This window comes from Culex pipiens, chromosome 3, assembly GCF_016801865.2.
Source record: "Culex pipiens pallens isolate TS chromosome 3, TS_CPP_V2, whole genome shotgun sequence".
NCBI classification, from domain to species: domain Eukaryota; kingdom Metazoa; phylum Arthropoda; class Insecta; order Diptera; family Culicidae; genus Culex; species Culex pipiens.
In genome coordinates this window covers 27,902,294-27,924,268 of record NC_068939.1, presented here as the reverse complement: position 1 = coordinate 27,924,268, position 21,975 = coordinate 27,902,294, and the positions used below count along the sequence as shown (strand labels likewise).

General features: G+C 34.4%; 2 protein-coding genes across 2 annotated transcripts in view; both read right to left on the bottom strand.

The window, feature by feature from the left end:
• The window catches only part of LOC120425899 (protein melted), a 37,617-nt gene extending 31,956 nt beyond the window's left edge, over positions 1–5,661 (bottom strand). Inside the window, exon 1 of the mRNA XM_039590519.2 lies at positions 5,381–5,661. The gene's annotated coding sequence lies outside the window, so the exon portion shown is untranslated. The remainder of the gene's footprint in view (positions 1–5,380) is intronic.
• Positions 5,662–13,697: 8,036 nt separating this feature from the next.
• LOC120426394 (acyl-CoA-binding protein homolog) lies at positions 13,698–21,115 on the bottom strand. The gene is made up of 3 exons (XM_039591153.2): positions 21,077–21,115; positions 14,399–14,444; positions 13,698–14,081 (listed from the first exon to the last, which is right to left on the bottom strand). The coding sequence occupies exons 2-3, from the start codon at positions 14,411–14,413 to the stop codon at positions 13,833–13,835; spliced, it is 264 nt and encodes an 87-aa protein (XP_039447087.1). The 5' UTR covers positions 14,414–14,444; positions 21,077–21,115; the 3' UTR covers positions 13,698–13,832.
• Positions 21,116–21,975: the final 860 nt, after the last annotated feature.

Here is a 21,975-nt window from a genome sequence, read left to right as displayed (position 1 = left end):
ACTCTACTGAGGTGCAAAGTGCGCAAAGTTGACAGTTCTCAGTCCTGTAAAGCAGTGTGATGAAAAAATCTAGGCCTAGCACGATTGACACAAAACTCTAGAAATCGCTGCAAGGCGCAATATTATATATCTAATTATATTTCATTTGGCTGAAGATGAAATAAACTCCAATACTACATAAGGTTCTACGTTGAATGAAATGTGTTATGTTAAATCAAATAAACCTTGTTCAGATTGCATTTTGTTGGAAATTGTTCAGGAGATCGATAACAAATATTTTAACTTCAAATGCCACCCAATATTTAAGACTACCGTCATCAGGGGTGACATTGAGTCTGGGAAGTGAAATTGGGTCATACAAATTTCAGCATTTTTGTATGTCTTAATCTCACCAAAAATTTTCCGGGGATTCCCGAGTTTGAAGGGGAAGTATTTTTTTAACTTTTCTTTTCGCAAAGAAATAAGTTTTTGTCAATACTGAGATTTTTTTTAAACTAATGATTGCAAAACAATTGAATAAAAATTATTGAAAAAATAATAATATTGAAACCATGACTCCTTATTTAGGAATGCCAAAACTTTAAATAAAATTAGCAATGGTCGCAGACCTCGAGGTTAATGTTTTTTTCAAGTTTTTTGTCCCGAAAAATTCCCCAAAAAATCTGGCGACAAAATATTGCCGAAAATTTACGTTTTCATTTATAAACTTAAAAAACTGATTCGTAAACTATTTCTTATTCATTGTATAACGTTTATTTTGGTATTTTAAATCAGACATAATACTGCAGGACTTTTTGCAAACTTTTAATTTTGAGACCGGAAACAGAACCGGGATAATATTTTCATAAATTCATTGATAGTTTTGCAAATTTTTGGTAGTAACATAATTTTAATAATGTATAACCCGGGCAGACGGTAATAACAAAATCAATAATATTTCAATAACAAATCCTGTTAAAATAACAAAAAGTGTTATTATTTTATCCTGAAGTTCAACATAAAGAAGAACAAAAAATAACAGTTTCTGATAAAATAACAAAATTTGGTATTGAAGTGATATTATATTGAAAATGTTTAATAACACGCTAATAAGAGGAAATGTTATACATTTCAAAAAATCTCCTAATAACAAAATTTGTTATTCGTTCGGTATACTGACTTAGGAATAAAATTACCATAAATCGCACAAATGGAAAAGTTTCTAAGTGTCCATAACACAATCTGTTATTATTTTTTCTTTTGTTAAATATGTTTAGATCTTTGGGATAATTTTGTCTAATTTCGTCGGGGTCATTATCTTGGCCATGAAATGGGGTCCTTAAGCTAAAATTATTTTAAAAAGTTGAAATTTTGGAAGCTGATTTTTTTAATTATTTGATATACTCCCTAAGGGACTTTGCTAAAATTGGCTAGAACTATGGGATAATTATGACCAATTTCGTTGGGGTCATTATTTTGGCCATGAAATGGGGTCCTTAAGCTAAAATTATTCTTAAAAGTTGAAATTTTGAAAGTTGATTTTTTTAATTATTTGATATACCCCCTAAAGGACTTTGTTTAAAATGGTTAGAACTATGGGATAATTTTGACCAATTTCGTCAGGGTCATTATTTTGGCCATGAAATGGGGTCCTTAAGCTAAAATTATTCTAAAAAGTTGAAATTTTGAAAGTTGATTTTTTTAATTATTTGATATACCCCCTAAAGGACTTTGTTTAAAATGGTTAGAACTTTGGGATAATTTTGACCAATTTCGTCTGGGTCATTATTTTGGCCATGAAATGGGGTCCTTAAGCTAAAATTATTCTGAAAAGTTGAAATTTTAAAAGTTGATTTTTCTAATTATTTGATATACCCCCTAAAGGACTTTGTTTAAAATGGTTAGAACTATGGGATAATTTTGACCAATTTCGTCGGGGTCATTATTTTGGCCATGAAATGGGGTCCTTAAGCTAAAATTATTCTGAAAAGTTGAAATTTTGAAAGTTGATTTTTTTAATTTTTTGATATCCCGCATAGTCATGAACTATATAACTACTTTATGACAAATAGTTACTCAACTATTTATCAAATGGTCTCTACTATTCATTAAATTGTAACCCAACTATATATGTACGATATATCAAACCATTAATTCCATTCCCAAAATAGTTTTGGTCGATTTTACTATATGAGAAATTAGTTGTTAGGCAGAAAACTATATGAGGTTTTCATACATATGTAAATATTTTTATAAACTTGGATTTTACGTCAAATAGTCATTGCCCAAAAAATTTACTATTCCCTATATAGTTTCTGAAAAACTACTTTACCGACACTACTTTGCCGACACTTTAAAAAAGACCGCAAAAATGAACCCTACAATTGTTGTGATAACTACTTCGGATATAATCAAATTTGATTTTTAAGTTCTATCGAAAGTTGGTGAATGTTTACCGCCATTATATGTGATGTTATTTACGTTGCTGCCGAACTGCTGCCGCCTTATCCGATTGATCTATATCTGTTGGTGGTTTTTCAGTGGTTTTGGTGACATGTTTTGTTAGAAGGGAGCAAGCTCGGGGGCAAGTATTTTTCGATAAGTCCAAGTAGTCCAAACAATTGACTCATTTTATAGTGAACAGTAATAGTCCACCATGTAGTACACATATTTTTGGTGTATGGTAAGAACAGCATGCCTACTTTTTCTGGAATAGTGAAAGTCAATTTCATGAGCCCTCGTAACATTTTTCTTCTTTTGGGGAGTTTTCTGATAATCTGAGGAGAAGTGGGGGTGTTGAAGGTTCTCTATCATCCAGAGGAATCGACTGTGATCAATTTACTTGATAAAAGTTGAAATTTTTGTACCAATCGTTTAACATATAGTTGGATTATATAACAAACTGTAATTGTACTCCATACTGTTGAAATATTGTTTGAACTATTTGGACTTATAGAAATTTTTAATTCAAAATAGTATGGTGTATAGTAATTTTACTTCATGTAAGTTGACAAATTATTTGGATTATACAAACATATCGAAAAAAATGTGGCCGCCATCAATTGTGTTCTACTATAGCATTTATAGTAGGTTTTTAGTTCTTACAGGTTCTGACTATAAAAATCTAAAATCTGTGGAATTTTGCTATATTGTTCTCAATAAAGTTGATAAATTGTTTGAACTATTTGGACTTGTACATTTTTTCGTTGAGTCACGTTGTCTAAACAATCCGAACTGTTTAGTGTAAGGTTATTGTACCCCAAATAGTTCAAAAATAGTTAGAATCATTAGATTTACTTCAATAAAAACGTCATCATTTGACGATCAGTTTCGTTATGGTTTTGTATAGTGCCGTAACTATATGATAATGGTTAAGTATGTGGTAACTACATCTCTTTTAGTAGTAATATAGTTTGGACTATTCCCCCGATGGTTTTTGATACCCCCTAAAGGACTTTGTTTAAAATGGTTAGAACTATGGGATAATTTTGACCAATTTTGTCAGGGTCATTATTTTGGTCATGAAATGGGGTCCTTAAGCTAAAATTATTCTAAAAAGTTGAAATTTTGAAAGTTGATTTTTTTAATTATTTGATATACCCCCTAAGGGATTTTACTAAAATTGGCTAGAACTATGAATTAATTTTGACCAATTTCATCGGGGTCATTTATTTCACCATGAAATGGGGTTTCAAGCTAAAATTAATCCGATAAAATTAACTTTTGAGAGTTCATTTTTTTTTTAATTTTGTTATATTCCCTAACGGAATTGATTTATTTATTGAGAATTTTTGAAGTGTGAATAACAAAAACTGTTATTATTTTCACAGAGCCAGGAAGTCGGAGCTGACGTTGAAGTTCGAGCTGGAGTGAGACCTCGGAGACTGCATCGGATTCAGCAAATTTTCAGCAACTTTTACTTGGAGTCGGAGTCTCTGAAGTCGGGTATTTTTGGAGAGCTGAAGTCGTCGTTGACGTCATATCCTGCATCCAGAGTCGGAGTTGTCTTCAAGTATAGATTCAAAGTCGCTTGGAGGTACCCAACTCTGCAGCCCTGACTAGTACAGAGGAGTTATGGCAACTGCAGGTTTATTTGCAAATTACAAATAAACCAAAACAATAACTTTTTTTGTTATGGAGACATACCAGTTCAATAACATTTTTTGTTATTATGCTGCTCCACCTCTCCGCACAAAATAACAAATCTTGTTATTCCTTCATGATTCCTTCTGTGTTATTGGTTTGTTATTGCAATAACAACTTAATAACAGTTTAAGTTATTCTTCGAACAAATCTTTGTTATTGATTTTTGTTATTTTAACAACTAATCCGATCATCCCAATAACATATTTCGATCTTCTCACAATATCAAAAACTGACCTTCCCAAGTTATTTCCGTCTGCTCGGGAAAGCATTTTGGTATACTCTTTGCTTCAAAATTAAAAAAAAGGGCTTGAAATCTATTCTTTTGCCCTCTTGTTGAATATTACCATACATAAAAGAAAAGGTAACCTAAAGAAACAAAACTAAACTTTTTCAAAAAAAAAAAAAAATTAATCTGAATAACCTGGTGTAAAGAGATCTGGTATAAAGCAATTTGTAGATCGGCACAAGACGTATTAATTGCTTAAAAAGATTGCAATAAAACGTTGTTCTTGCTAAATAATTAGTTCTTGTTTTTAATACACATTTTTTGCGTTTCTTCGTTAATTAAAATGTTCAACAGCTTTTTCAGAAAATAAAATATGAGCGAACATATTGTTATGTTCATTCAGACTAATTTAAGAGATATGTCTGTGAATTTGGGTAGATCAGTTATTAAAAAAAAATATCTTTAAATAAAGTCATTTTTTTTTTATGGAATGTTTTAAAATCAAGGAACATTGATTCAATGTCTTGAAACGCACTAATGCTGCCGATTGTCTGCCGCTGATCGCGGTACCTAGACATCGGTGCATACCTGGTTCAAAAAACAAGTCCAAAGGGCGGTTAACCGCGGTGGATTTTCTTGAAATAATTCGAACTGTCAAAAATCCACCAAAGGATCTACCGGTGGATACTTTTCTACCACAGTTTTTTGTGTGATCAATGTGGTAGATGTTTTGGTGGATTTTTGACAGTTCGAATTATTTCAAGAAAATCCACCGCGGTTAACCAAATCAAATTAACAAAAGCCCTCAAGTAAACCAAAACATTCCAAACCACTCGAAAATTAACAGGTCGTAAACATGGTAATTCCTCCTCCGTGCAGAGTACGATATTGGCGAATACAGTTATAAGGCAAGCCTGCACGAGCCTTCCAGAATGAAAACAGCAAAAAAAAAAAAAACATTTGTAAACACACCCACACCAGTGACAAAGCGGGTTGAATCATAACACAAACAACAAGTTGCAAGCTTACTTCACTGGATCTGGATTCGCCATGCAACAGCAACAACACATCGAAGCAAGCAACGCAAGCAGCTTTGTTGAATCTCTCCGTCCAGGTTGTTGTTGCTGCTGCTGCTGCTGTGTTGTGATAGAAAGTTGACAGGTGAGTCCGGATGGTACGCACACCACCACGCGCACCCCCAAAAACCCGCTGGCCGCCGCACGCTCCTTCGTGTTTGTGTTGGAGAAATAACTTTACACCTCACCACACTGTTGCTCCACCGATTCTTCTTCTTCTTTGGCAGCACCTTTCAACGGGACTGGGCCATGTTTTCACTGGAAATCACTCGTACAGCCCCAAACACACTTGATTACACCAGAAAACCTAACTCGTTCAATTTCACCACCCGATATTCACTGTTAAACCCCAAAGTTTGACCAAATTTGAGCCTAAATTGACCAACTTAGGCACGGCGAAATTTGCGAACGACGAACGACACAACCCCGCGAAGCAAGCGACGACGACGGACGGTGAGCTGTCACTCGGTCGAGTTTGGCAGCACGAATGAGAGAGTGTTGCACTGCGAATGGCCCCCGAAGTCTGTGGCGGCGCGCTGGTCAATGAAGCCTGACTAGAATGGGATAGAGAGAGAGAGGAGAGCGTGCTTGCGAGAGCGGACCGGTCGCGCACACCTGTATGAATGGCATGGACGCGATGAGAGAAAAGTGTGTTGCGCCAGGGGTTCTACTCGCTTTAATAAAATCAAGATGTTTCAGAAGAAAGAATCAAAATTGAAACAACTTTTTTTCTGATATTAAAATACACCTCTGAAAAAAAAATATATTAAAATGTTGTCTAAAACGATTTAGTAGGGGAAATTCTCGTATGTTTGGCAGGTTAAGCACTCGCTCCTAATTCCGTCCAAATTGCTCATTTTTACTATTTTAACAACTAATTTTGCAAAACTTTTGATAGAAACTTGCTTGCTCACTTCTTATTGAGCTAGATATCACTCGATTTCAGTTGAAAACGCTTTTAATTAGCTTTAATTGAATGTCAAAGTTCTGACCTGCCAACATTAGAGGCACGCTAGAATTAGATGCTGTTCCCCTAGTAAGAATATGCATGAAAAATAAAAACAATAAAATTAAATAATAAACATAATATTTGCGAAATTAATTCATTACGAAGCAAGTGTGCGTGCAGCAGTAGGCTCTGCAACCCCCGTAAAGAACTAAGGGTTGTTGCACACGTGTCGAACCTAATTCATTCATGGCCTACTGCGAGAGTATGAGTGTGCGTGCTTGCAACGCTCACCCTCTCTCGAGTTGCAGTTTCCTTTTTGAGGGTTGCATTGCGCGCGCTCGTACTCATTCATAAAAACACGAAAAATACAGACGTGGTTGAACGGGGTGCAACCGTTATCGGGGTAGCAAAGCAGAAAGTCTACATCGGGGCGTTTACCTGTGTGACCTGTGTGCCAGCTGACCAGAAAGACATAGTTGAATGAATTTGCGAACGTTTTTTGGTGTAGGGGGATACATTTATATTTCAAGGAATATGTTTTATGCAATCAAATATTGTTTTTATTTTATTTCGTTGTTAAACTACTTACTTTTTTTTCTTGAATAACTGAGTACTTAAAAATACTTTTTGCAATTCCGTCGTGAAACTACTTACTTTTCCTGTCATTCTTGAACGACGAAATAGCCTACTTTTCTGTACCAAAAATAACAGAATCGAATAGCAACACTTTTCAAAATAAATGCTGAAAAGTTCTACTTTTCAGCACTGAAATGGGTGCTGAAAAGTTGAACTTTTCAGCACTTGTTTCGAAAAGTAAAACTTTTCAACATTTTTTTGATTCAAACGATTTATTGACAAAATACATGAAAATTTGACTTAAAATTTCACTCAATGGGTGTTTTTCGGAATTGCAAAAAATGTTTTATGGAACTCGTTGCAAAACTTGATTTTTTCAGCACTCTTCGTATTTATCCAACTCGGTGAACCTCGTTGGATAAATGTACGACTCGTGCTAAAAAAATCCTCTTTTTGCAACTTGTTGCATAAACTACTATCTCAGCATCCGTTACAGTGCTAAAAAGTTGTACTTGTAAAACTTGTATCGAAAATAAATACTTCTCGATATTGTTTTGGAGTTGGACACTTATCTTAAATATCCAAAGGAGAAACAAAGTTTATTTTCCGAATATGAAAAAATGTTGTGTTCGTTACGACACTTGATATTTTCAGCACTCGTCGTATTTATACACTCATTTAAAACAAATTTCATATTGTTTTCGTTTTATGTTTCCAAAGATGTTGGGTCATACAATAATTTATTATTTGTACAATTTAAATTTCTTTCATTGAAAAATCTATTTATTCGATAGTTAAGTGACCAAAATGTTAATTTTCCATCGATTATTCTCATTTTTCGGTCTAAAGACATTTAAAAAAAATATATTAATTGTTGATTAATCAATAAATTAAATTAATTGTTGTTAAGAAACTCGTAAAAATCTACTTTGGACAATCAAATATTGGGATAATCGAATCAGGTAAAAATTATTACGTTGTCTCTTTAAAGTCGTTGAGCTCAAAAATAACCCTAAAAATGCTACATTGAATTCGGATAAAATAAAAAAAAATAGAAAAAACACATTTTTTGTGATTTGCTAACTGTAATTAAAATTTGTAGAGGCTTTATTCGTTTGAAGTGGTCGCTGTTCGTATGGGGTGAGGGATTGTGGTAATTTTACTGTCTGCATGTAAATTTATCAACATACTATATGATTTATATAATCGTTCATATTATTCCTCATCCTTCTCCTTTCCTGTAACATACCATCTCCTCATATCATATATGATCAAATTGTTTAAATTAATGAAACTTTCTAGAACAGCATGGGAACCATCTGGAGCATTCATATTTTAAATTACTGCAATTTTTTACAGCTTCCTGGAATCATCTTGATTTTATTTATTATATTTATTATATGTATTATATTTGTTTCATTTATTGTTTTTATAAAACTACATGCTTATTATATAATACACTCAAGACTCACATTTACCCGTACAAACTTCCAAATCATTTAATACATTACGCATTCAACCATTTTCATCGGCTCAAAGAAATTCTCCTAACCCCCATTCCAAACCTCCCAAAAATATTCCGTTCACTTTTAAAAGTCGCATCCCAAGTAACAAGCAAAATGCTTCTACTTCTTAGCAGGTTTTATAAAAGATTTAAAATTTGCTACTCGGTGTTGTGATGATATTGAACAAAACTTTAAAGATTTACGATAGAAATCTCTTAAAAGTATCTTCAAGAGCACTTTAGAAGCATGACACATAGTTTTATGTCACTCTTCGTAGTGCGTCCATCCCGGGAATTCCCGGGACAAAAATCCCGGGATTTTTTCAAAACCGGGAATTCCCGAATCCCGGGATTTTCTGTAATTTGTCCCGGGAATTCCCGAAATTGAAAAAAAATATATCATGTTTTGGTCTGGAAATTCAGATTTTGTTGTGGAAATAGTAGAACAGTTGAATACTAAGTAATCGATAAGAAGCATTAAAATTGATGAATAGTTGAATACTTAGTAATCGACAAAATGAATTAAAATTTGTATTCGGCAAATATCTGCATTAATTTGGCTTTTCAGGAAAAAATATTATAATATTATAATTTTAATTATCTGGTCCGAAAAATGCCTAGCGCTATATTTTTTTTCTCTTTTAGTTTATTTCAATTTTGAAAGACTGGATACATCTACGTATGTTTTCGATTTTTAATTTGAAAAGACAATCTCATATTAAATTATTTTTAATCAAACACCGGTATCTGGGGCAAATAAAGACAAATGTAACGAATATAGACAGCTATTTAAGTAAAAAAAATGCATAATGTTTTGGAAGACTTCGGTTAAACAGGAACAGAGCAAAACAATCAGTACACCGACTTCCAAATGTATTGCTCTTAAATCTTCTGTACCTATTAAGACTGTAGTCCTGATTTTCCCCTGGTTGGCGGTAGTAACTTGAAGATAATTTATAAAATAAATTTTATATAAAGCAATGAATCCAAAACGTATCTAAAATTTTACATTGACTGGTATCATTTTATTTGTTGTCGTTTTTTGTTTTTTAAACATATAAAATAATTTTTTTAAGCTGTTTTAGTCATGTCTTATAAAAATATATATAAAAGAAAAAAAATATAAAAGACATATGCAATTTGATTCGCAAATAAAAAAAAAATAATCATATTGGAATAAAAAATTGTAACACCTCAAAGAACAAAAAAAACAATTTTTAATTTTTTTAAGGCTATTAAAAAACAGTCCTTCTAATTAAGATTGAAGTGTGGATTATCACTAGTTAATATTATTAAGCTAATTCTATGATTTTAAGCGTGAAACCATAACAAATAGAATGAAAACACAAATATTATTACTGATTTAAAAATTTCCCGGGATCCCGGGAATTCCCGGGATTCCAAAAATATTTTTCCCGTTTCCCGGGAAATTTAAAACCCGGGAAAATTGGACGCTCTAACTCTTCGTTGTTTGACTTGAAGTTATCCCAGAGAGGTTATTTTTAAGACCATTTTACATTGCCAAAACTGCCTTAAAACTGAACTAAAACTTCTCCGTTTAATGAAAGCATAATTCAAGAGTCTTTGAACTTGATCTGTCAAATCACTGAATATTCGTACAGTTAGTCAGTTTAGTGACCTCTCCGACACGCAAAATCGGCACGACGCATCCGGACCAGAATTAGGCGTTTCGAGAATGGAGAAAAATGTCCCGCGGAGTGCTAGTGTTTTTATTGGTTTCGTGTTGATTACTGTGACTAAAAATGTTCGTTATTTCAACGTTTTTAAAGGGAAAACCCTGTGATTTTTTTTCGACAGGTGCTGGCCGAAGAAGCCCACCCGGTTGAGGATCTGGATGCCGGTGCGTGCCGCGAGCTCCTTTCCGGCGCCCAGGGCAAACTTTCGTCGGCCTCTACTAATGTGGAACGCGCCGAGGCTGAATTGCTGTTGAAGTGGCCAAGGCTCTCGTCAAGGCTGTCGAATGAGGTGCGAGCAAAACACCAACCTGCCGGTGAATCCGTGTCCAGTACTCGTCCTTACATTTAGATTCAAGTGCGAGATCAGTGTTTTCTTCAAAAGTCGCGGCCGTTCAATGAATAAATAAAAATAAAAATAATTAACACCATTATTTTAATCTAACGACAAAAAAGCATTTCCAAAAATCTTTTTCGGATCTACCTCCTGCAAACAAATATGTGCATGCGCTACGGTCGCAATACTACGCGTTTTACTCTGCGATAAAACCGCATTAAAGCTTACTGCAGTCTACATGTTCTTACTTAATCTTGAACAAGAGCTTCTCAAGAAACATAGCTCTAATAACTGCTTTGAGTAAGAGAGAATAGATTTGATGAGATCAGCCATATTAACATGAAAATATAACGCCCAAAAACGGAAGCCATGTTGATTTTTCTGCTGATGTAGAATTAATTGTTCCATTAAAAATTCAAATCATAGTCATTTTGAAAGATTCATACCTTCGATGCATATTTTTTCGAGGTATCTAAGAAAATTGATCAGTGAAATTTTTATGGCAAGAATTTTACGATAAAAATGGCTGCGTAAAGTCACAGTTATATTTATTTGGTTATTATAATATAATTATCGGTGTAAGCTTAAGTTCATCGGCCATTTGTGAATTAATTTCGAAAAGATTAAATAGATTTCACGAAATAAAATTCAGAACTGGTTTTTCTTCGACAAATCTTTTTTATCATCAACGAGAGCAAATAAGTTTAAGTTCACTTTATTACAGTCTTGAAGATCTCTTCTATGATGTTATAAATTTTTGAAGCTTGAGAATAAGTTTTAGAATAGCAATAAAGAGCATTTGCGGAGTATTGTAAAAATCAACGTCAAAGTTGCTTAGTTTTAAATTACTCCGCATAAACGCTCTTGATAACCTCCTAAAATAGTCCACTTTGCTCTTAACTCAGGTTTAACGCTGATTTATTGTTGTTCTGGAGAAAGTTTGGCTTTATGATATTTTTTGGCTAAGATAACTTGAATCTATCTTTAAGAAAGTAAAAAAACTTAAATTGTTACTTGGGATGGGTTCCCTGCACTTTTGCCACTAGTGAACAAAAAAACATCCCCTCCCAAATCCCCACGGGACTGTATGGGCGTAGCCTTGGAGCACAGTGTGGAAATTTACGTTCTTAGATATTTTTGGATGTACCGGGCAGCAATCAAATTGTCTAAGAATATTGAATTGACCATTGTGGCACCCCCTACAGCGTGGTGCAGACCCGTTATGCTATGCTATGCTATGCTATGCTAGGCTTTATTCGTTTGAAGTATTTTCAAAGCACTTATCTTTGCTTAGTATTTTTGTAATAAAATTCTAAGCTTAATATTAAAAAAAAAACAAGTATTAAATTTTTAATGCATTATTAGCTATTTTTATGCCTGTTTTTAATTTGTGAACCATTTTTCACAGTTTGCAAATGTCTGAAAAAAAAAATTAAAAATGGAAAAAGTTATAACCAGTATTTCAGAATGGCTTTTTGATAAATTTTTTAACAACATTCAGTTAGTTTCTTGAACCTTTGACCTCATGCTTTTTAAATGACACATTAAGAGCGAGTCCACGAACAAGGCATACCTCTTTGTATGGGACGTCGTTTGGACCTCACCAATCTGCCTGAAATTTTCAGGGGTTGTTTGTACATACAAAAATAGAATCTGGCCAAAATTTGAGTGCTCTAGGTCAACGAGAAGTGGGGAAAATCGGGACACAACGTTTTAAGGTACAAAAACGTCAAATATCTTAAAAAGGCTATAACTTAGGCAAAATTCAATATAATTGCAAAATTCAAAATGCACCTGAAAGGGCTTAAAAAATGCAACACAATGCAGGGAAAAGCATCCCAATTGGTTAAATCTAAAGGGAGTAATTGGCATTTAATGAAAAAAAAGCACAATTTTCAAACTCAAATAAAAAAGTGTTCCATCCAGATATTAACTCGGTTTGACCTGCAGCTTGTAGGGGACATCTGGGACTACCATCTGAGACTGAGATCGCTTTGGGTAAGGCAGTTTAACATGTTAAAAATACACTTTTTTTTGTGAATTTTTTTATTGTGAATTTTTGCTCGGGGGTTAGATCAAATTTTTCGGTGATAATTTCATCATATTCGTGTTCCTGAGTCAATTTTACAATAGAAACATGCATAAAAATGTTTATTTTCATCCATTTTTACCCTTTAAAAAATCAAAGTTAAAAAAATTAAGAAACTATTAGCTAGTAGCTATTTTTTCACTAAATACCAATAACTCCCTTTAAATTTAACCAATTGGGATGCTTCTCCCTGCATTATGTTGCATTTTTTTGAATTTTGAAATTAAATTGAATTTTGCCTAAGTTATAGCCTTTTTAAGATTTTTGACGTTTTTGAACATTAAAAGTTTGTGTCCCGATTTGCCCCACTTTCCGTTGACCTGGAATGCTCATATTTTGGCCAGATGCTAGTTTTGTATGTACAAACAACCCCTGAGAATTTCAGGCAGATTGGTGAGGTCGATGCGAGATGGGTATGCTTTGCTCGTGGACTCGCTCTTAAACATTTAATTAATAAATAATTAAATAAATTCATTTTTTTAATAATAATTTTTAATACTAAGTGCTTCTATTTTTTGACAATTTAGTTTGCTAATCTATATTTACTGATCAAACAATAAAAAATCAAATCAAAAATATTTTTTCTCTATTCTTGTATTTTTCCTGTTTTTTAGATGTATTTTTGAGCAACTTTTGTCATACTGAAAACTTTCCATTTTTGTTTTATGTTTTTCTTCAATCGTTTTTGAATGTTGTTAAATGTATTTATCTGGTTTAGCATTTGTTTTCTGTTGATAGTTTTATACCTGTTCTACAAACTCCAATAATTATTATTATCCTTTGCTAAAATATTTGCTGTATTTATTTTTCAAGTCACTTTGTCTTCAATCTTCAATCAATTTTTTTTTTGTTTTTATCATTTTTAAATTGCAACCAATTGTATTCAAACAAATCTAAACAAAAATTATTGCTAATTAATTCCGGCATGACAGAAGGGAATATTAGTTTAACATAAAACGGCCCAAATTCACCTAATAAATACACATTTTTCAAAACATTGGCAAAGTCTTATAAAACAAGTACAATTATGATACCCAATATTTTCTATTGCACTTTCAAGATTCAAAATTGGTTCAAAAATTGATTTCTAATCGTTTCTTTCATAGAAAAAAAAGGTTTTATTTTTCAAATGTCCACCAAAATGTTTATTTCATGGAAAGTTAACAAAAAAATCTTACGCTTAACAAGTTTAAATAGAGCTGTCGTCACCAAACTTCGCCAATGCCCCCAATTGACTTTGCAACTTCCACCGCAAATCACGCATACTTGGCGCTCAGCTCCTCCACCAGCTTGATGTACGCCTCCTTGGCAGCGTCCTGGCCGGTTCCCTTCTTGTCCGTCCACGCCTGCCACTTGGCCTTACCCTTCAGGTCGAACATGCCGGGCTTGTCGGTGGTGTTGTCCCCGACGGAGGCCTGCTTGAACAGGGCGTACAGCTCCAGCAGTTCCTGGTCGGTGGGACGCTTCGTGAAGGTTTTGACCTTCTCGGCGGACTCGGTGAACTTCTGTAAATTTTGGGAGGGGGGAAAAGTTGCTTAGTAACGACTTATCAGAAATTGAGTCAGACGGTGTTATCAAACACTCAGAAAGCTTTATTTAAAAACGAAAAGATTGAGTCTGACTCAGCGGCGGTGTGAATTTCTTATCGGAGTGCTCCAATTTGTTGATGAACTGTTATCAATTTTATAATGGGTGTGTTAGTGTATAAAAATGGCTTATGCAACTGTTTGTTCAATTGACTTTTGAATGGATCGGACCATATGGAAGGTGAAATTAAGTTCGAACGAGGAAATAATCCTTGGGTGAACTTTTGTGTATTTACCTGATCCAAAGACATGGTTGATAATTGGGTTGAGGTCTATTTAAAGCTGGAATGAGCAAAAGATTAAAAATTCAATAAATCATTTTCATTTATATTCATTATAGTTGATTTGTATTGATGACTTTTGTTACATTGTACTATTAACCTTATAATGCCCAATTTTTTATTTTTCCCTTGTTCAGGAGGTCAATTTTAGAGCAACTTTTGTTATATGAAATACTTTACTTCTCTTGCTTTTCTTGCTTCATTTGTTGTTTTTGAATTTACATTTGTCATGTTTAGTTTATGTTTATTTTTATGTATTTATTTGGTTTATCATTACTATTTGCCATTTTTTTTGTTTTTTCTTGTTTACTAGTTTATGCAACAAGTTGTGAAAACCAGTTTTTCTTCAGAATGAGTCGTACATTGGATAAATACGAAAAGTGCTGATAAAATCAAGTTTTGCAGTGAGTTAAATACAAAATTTTATGCAATTCCGAAAACATCCTTTGAATATGATTTTTTTCTGTGAAACTTTTGTTTCCCCGCATGAATGTTATTTTGCCGTCAAGATTCTCAAGATTGACTTTTCGATTGGTAATAATAAAAATTGGATCATGAGCATGATTCGAAAGAGAAACATATACCTTAATAAAAAAAAACAGAAACTGCTATAAACTCACTGAAAATGGCATAATTTTGCCCTAAAAAAGTGGTAAATCTTCGCGAACAATATTTCCTTTCACATTGGCAAATATTATATAAAATCATACTCATCCATATCGCGATCAAATCTAGCAACTCATCCAATGCTATCATAAACAGTGAGCCATAAAAGTCATAAGTTACCAACCCGCACACTTTGATGTTCGTGCCGGTTCGTGCCGAATCCAAAACCTTGGCAACTGGCAACTTTCGGTCCAGCCGTCCAACCTGGCTGCACTTTATCAGCTACAAGTACTCGCACCTTAATGGAAGGTTGAAAACGCGTGTGTTCATTCGTAATTAGACTGTGGCGTTTTTTTTATATATTATTTACCTCCTATTGGCCTGTCAAGCCAACTCAGAAGCCGGTGATGGTCAATCTTGGACCGGCTAAAGTAGCACGTTGCCATCACGTTTGACATGGTCATTATGCCGTGAAGTTTTAGAAGTTTGTAAAATTTAAAATTAATCTTATAAGAGAAATAAAAATAAAAATATATATACAATAACAAACTAATAAAATTGCATAAACATTGAAAAAAAAAAATGCATTTACTCCAAGTTACGGTTTCGCAACGATGAAGCGCCAATTTGTTTCCGTTGACCATAATTCATATCGTCGGCGAAACCTTGATGAACTTCGTACTCGCTCAACTCAGGCTAAGCGACCGTCGCCCTGGCAGTTGATGGAGCTCGGAAAATGATTAGAATATCTAATCGTGGTCGCGATGACAAAAAACAACAAGTTCACTCGCAACTTGCAATCGATGGTTATCGACGCTATGTCATTTCATGGATGACAGGTTAATGCCCGCGCTGTTGACATATCGACAGAAGTTATTTCGTTTGATGTTGGAGAGCTAAAGAAATGTTTTAAAAGGGGGTCATAAGACCTTAAAGAAGAAAACATGGCAGAACGAAACGTTGAAGATTTTTTTGTTGAAATTCGGATTCGACAGGTTTATCAAAATTTTATACAAAATATTTTTTTTTTCCAACTGCTGGTCATTGTTCCCTATTTTTAGTCAAGGTATATACGAAGTTAACATAAAAAGCAATTGAACATTATAATCACAACATTTTTTTTAAATCATTTTTATCCTCATTGTCAGCTATTTGGATCAGCAAGGTGAAGAGGAACGTCTTTTGTGCAAACATGAAAAAATATTATCAAGTGCAATTAATATGCAGCATTAGTAGGTGAAGTATACATACCTACTGTTATACGGTTACGCAAGTGGAGGTAAACTATACGCTAGCCAACAGTTTAGGCGTGATGGGTTTTTCGAGAGCAGCGACAAGGTACTTAGCGAGTGTATTAAGTGCAAGCTTAGTACTTGTCCCTAAACGCTTGATGGAATCTCGGCTCGCGAAGGTTTCCAGTTTGGTGGACATTACTTACTTGCGTCATTTGGAGGATTTCTTATTTGTATTCTACAAGAATGTTTGGAGAATCATGCAAAAAGTTTGTGTTTTTAGATAGGTTATTAAATCATGTGGACGATATGCGTCAACGATGAAACTGCAGAAATAGCCTGGTAGTGGTTATATTTAACTTCTAGTTGGTTCATTTTTTCTTTATTGAAACAAACAATTTCAGGAATGAGTAATTTTTTGTCAGGAGCAATTCATCTAAAATGTTGACACTTTATATGTATTTATTACAAAAACGAAGTTGACTTTATAGCTGTCGGCCACCATTGCTAGTACCAACCACTAGTGTCTTCCTTTTTTTTATCTACAAGGACTTCGCCGCCCTGGGCTCCTAAGTGTATGAAAGTATGGCACGGAGCGACGGCGCCGAATACCCATATTTACACAAAGAATTTTAGAGCGCCCGCCGCGGGATTCGAACCAGCGACCTCTGGATTGAGAGTCCAGTGCGCGGTCCGATTGATCCACACGGGCGGGACCTCTATTTATTACAAACGAGCCTGAATTCAAAGTTTTTTTTTTATAAACATTTAATCATACAACCGAGCAGTCCCTGAAAATAGTGCTAAAACAAATCAAATGTGTTTTACTCAAAATTTTAGAGCAGTTTTTGAAATAATTATAAATTAATTAACAATTCTATACGTTTTCTCTGGAACGGCTGAACAAACTTTAGCTCGCCAGGATGCAAAAGAAGCTTCGAAAGAAAAATACTAAGATATGTTGAAAACATTGCTTAATACACTTACAGATCAAATAATAACTATGTGCATTGAAGGGGGAAACTAAAAAGCTGAAATTAGGCAGAATTTTGCCCCAAGTAATCAACCATTTAACCACCACCTAGTTTTATTGAGGTTTTATGGAAGCATCATGATTGCTTAATAGTTTTATTTCGGCCTCGGACATTAAACTTGGTGAAAATAAAAGCCAACCGGCTTTTAATAAGGTTTTGTGAAAGTTTTAAGAGAGTCTTGAAAACCAGATGACAATGCTATGTCAAATGGTTGTATCGCATGCTTCATTCAAACCAAGGGTGTTGCTGTCAAATGCCTTAAGACATGCAAAAAACTTACTTAAAACCATAAGTTCCTAAAAGAGCATTTGACGCAGCCAAATAGTAATGTTTAAATATGGCGCTGAACGCGTGGTCTTATTGAATATGATTGTCCGCCATCTTGACAGAAAAAAAAAGAAATAACGTAAACCGCTGCTGAATTTGAGTCACCAATCGCGAGGAATAAGCTTTGACATTATTTTAATTTACTCCAATATCTATCATATAATCATCGCCATTTTTGACAAACATCTCCATTAAATAATTTGGCAGGACGACGACTTATTTTTTTGCCAGAATAAAACCTGTTTGCTATAAGACGTTTGAAGTGTAATGAAATGTAAAATGTAAAATGTATGAAATGTAATTTTATCATAATTCCTGACTGGGTTTTAACCCTCTACAACCCAACCCCGCCTTTAGACGGGCTTCGATTCAAAAAATCACTAAAAATCAAATTTTCAACCAATTTTTGATCTTTAAAAAGCATTGGAAAGAAGAACTCGTATAATTTTAGAAAATTTATGGGTTGGAAGTTTTACTTGTTTTATGTGACTTTGCCAAGGTTTTTAAAAATGTCATTTGTTTAGGGATCAACTTTGGCTGTGTTTTTACTAACATTTCCTATATTTTAAGTAAAAAGAAGTATGCAGTAATTTTTGTAGTGTCCCAGACTATGCCTCTACGCATTTTTTTACAATTTAAATGATAATGGTGCCATTTTATAGCAGAAAATGTGAAAAACAAGCAAAAAATTGAAAAAGTGACTGTAAAAACATGAAAAAATTAGATAGGCAAAATGTAATGATAGGAGGTGGTAGAATAGGTCAAATACTACTAAAAACAAACATAAACTAAACAAGATAAATGCAAATTAAAATACTAAAAATGAAACAAGAAAAACATAAAACAAGATAAGTTAAGTTTTTTGTAGAACAAAAGTTGCTCAAAATGACTTCCTGAACACGGGAAAAATAAAAATTTTCGAAAAACAAAATTTGGGCACTAGAGGGTTAACAAAGGTTTCATCAAGGCATTGAGGTGTTTGTTAGGATTCAGTTGTAAAGCCTTGAACTTCTGTGTAAGTTTTAAATGGGCCGTGACAACCTTTTTGCGAAGGTCCTTTTGGGTTTTAAGAGGGGTTCAGCAGGGTTCTGGGGATCTTGTTACGACTAAGTGGTCTTAACACTTGTAGCACCAACGGGGTCAAAACTTACGCGAAGCACCAAGGGGGTCAAAAAAGTTGGAAATGCAACTTCAACCGGCTGTATCTCGGCGAAAACTCAACCGATTTGGATGATTCTTGTTGCATTCGATCCGGAAGAATGTCAAGAATCACCTCCAATAAGGTAGATCCAAAACAGATGCGTCTACCTTAAGGTGAAGCCGTTGATCATTTTCGGAGAAAATTGATCATTACTATAAAATATTCTGTATATAATTCATATTAATGAATTTCAGCACCAAAAGGAATCAGCATGTGCCGGTTGATGCTTTCTTGAAGCCACTGAAGGAATTTTTGATCTAAATCAATTGTGTTTCAAAATTTATGTAATTGTGTGGCACAGTCATTGACGTCTTAGTTGGCAATCATTGATTAATGGCGATTTCCATAACTTTGCAAGGAATGGGATAATCGTTACCAAAAGGAATCAGCATGTGTAGGGAACTAGTCTAAACAACTTGTTGATGGAATTTTGCCAAAATATTGAAAGCGATGCAAAATTTATATCTTTGAACGAAAAATCATGACAATGATGGAAGTCTTCACGTTGAGTTAAATAAAAAAAGGCATTTCCAACTTTTTTCCGATGGTTGTATGAGCCGGTGAAAATGCATTTCCAACTTTTTTGACCCCATTGGGGCTACAAGTGTTAATGTTGGTTTTGGCTGATAGGTTTTATAGCGGTTGTAACAGCTATGATAAAGCCTGAAATGTTACTTGGAATGGCTCAAAAGTTGCGGGTTTTTGTTCCCTAAAACGTATCAAAAAATCTCGAATATCAAAAAATACGTATAATGGGAAATTTAGTTTTTTCTAAAAAAAAGTTAATTAAAAAATCTTAAATTTTTTTTCCGTATGCCTATTTTTTCTGAATAGTCCTCAACAATACCTGCAACTTTGCCGAAGACAGAAAATTCATTGAATAGAAACAGATTTTCCAATATTTACGTAACATTTTTGTATGGACAGCTGTCAAAATTGTATGGAGGCTTGTATGGGTGAACCAATGGCACAAAATAACCCCCACAATGTTTGAGTTAAATAAAACAGTACTAATAAAATCCATTCTCGGTCTTGGCAGAGAATTGCAAAACAGGCACCTGCGACAAGATAGCACGATCAACGTGAAGTGCAGAGTGATAATTTGAACACCTTTTTTGCGATTATCGTCCCTGTGACTATGTCTTAAATCATTTATTTTTCAAAAATTTATTTTGTTGTTTATTTTATTAACGTGACTTAAACCTAAATTGGTCATTCGTCACATTCAAAATTGTATGAAAACTATAAGTTTTAATATAGGCCTTATGAGATTTCCAGCCGAATAGAATAAACCCTGCTATGATCGATAAAAACAATACTGAGATTGAGATTGAGTTGAGAAGTCGGTGCTCAGTTTGATTGTGGCTCTAGGAAACTTTACAAAAAGTTCATTTCCAGAGTTTTTTTTGAAAAGGACCAATAAACTATTGTCTTTCATATGTTTATAGGACCTAACAAAAAAAACTCTAGATTTTAAGCTTGATTTCATTGCCTCAGTGAGGAGGTCATCAACATTGCAACATGTCAATCACTTTTGACAACCGCTAAAAAAATCGCTGTTTGACACGAGCAAGGCAAACCAGTTTAAATCTAATCGGACTCTTAACCCATCAGGTCATTTTCATATTATTCAGCGCGTGCTTTAAGTATCGTCAGTTCATTTCAAACTCTTGACTGCGTGCGACACGAGCCGATGACGGTTCATAAACAATTCACACACGCGCACAGTACGAAACACTCGGGTGCACGTGTTAGAAAGCCATTGAACTTTCAAATTAATAATTTGGCACCGCAATCCAAACCAACTACCGAACTTATGCTCAATTTGTTACTTTCACCTTGATGATCATCGAGTCATCGCCTGATGTGCGCGCAATTATGCAATTATTTTGGATCCACTGAGGTCAATTCAAGCTTAGAAATATGATTTGTCACTGGTTGAACAGTTGTTTTCCAGCACGGTTAGCTGGACAGATGTTCGTTTTCCCATGACCAAAAGAAATAATTTACACTTTGCTTCACTCCGCTTAAGGTGCAACCAACCATGGGACGCTTTTCCGCGCGCGCCCACGCGCCACAGTTTTCCACGTTTTATGGACAAAAATTGCAAACTTTGTGGGAAACAGACCAATGTCGTCACAATAGGCTGACCTGTTGAGATTTGTGCCAATTTTATGCTAATGCTAAGCTTAATCCAAAACCTCTGTGCCAAATTAAAACCCGCGAAACGCACCTTAACTGACCGGTGGACTGAACTGGACTGAGAAGTGCGATGTCGGAAAGGCGCCAAAGTTGGGGAAGATCGAGGTTTGGAAACTCGCCGCCAGGCGGCTCCACCGGCGTCGTCGGGTGATGTTGGGGAAAAAAACTGTGTTGATTAGATTGAATGCCGGTTGTATTGGTGCGTGTTATCAACGAATCGTGTTCCGGTGGTTGTTTTTAGTTAGTGACTTGAGCGTTTCAAGACGGTGTGACTGTTCTTGTCTTGTGCTAGTGCACACGCTCAGCTAGTATGGTACCACCATACAAGAACGTTGAACCGGGGACTGCAATTCAGTCAAGGTTAGATCGAGCGTGCACGGGAAATTTTTGTTAGTTTTATGAATTAGTGCTAATTAGAAAATAAAGCAAAGCATCTCTAAACAAATTGGAAATTTGTTTTATTTATATTTTTAGTTTTGGGTTACATTGATTAAGCAAATATATATCCGAACGATTTGTATTGAATCAGAAGTTATAACCATCTGTTTTCCAATTTTGGCCGACAGCACCTTCAACTAAAAAACTTAATTGTAAGTGATCAAGCAATTTCAAATATTCAGTTTTTGTATATAATTTTTCCATGCAGTAAGATTCGCATTCGCATATAAGGAACATTTAATTCCTTAACATTCAATTAATGAAGAATTTTACAACTAAAATCTCAAATAATTTGACATGAAAGAAGACTTAAATTTCTTCTTCGTAAAAACAATCTGTCCATGGGTGGTCATTTAATGAGAAACTGAATTCACTCCAAGCGTTTGTAGCAAGTTTCGAAGCAATGCTGAACCTACATTCAGGCGCAATCGAAAAGCGCTGATAAATGAAACTTTTGCATGCAATAATGCTTAAGCAGACACGAGCCGGATC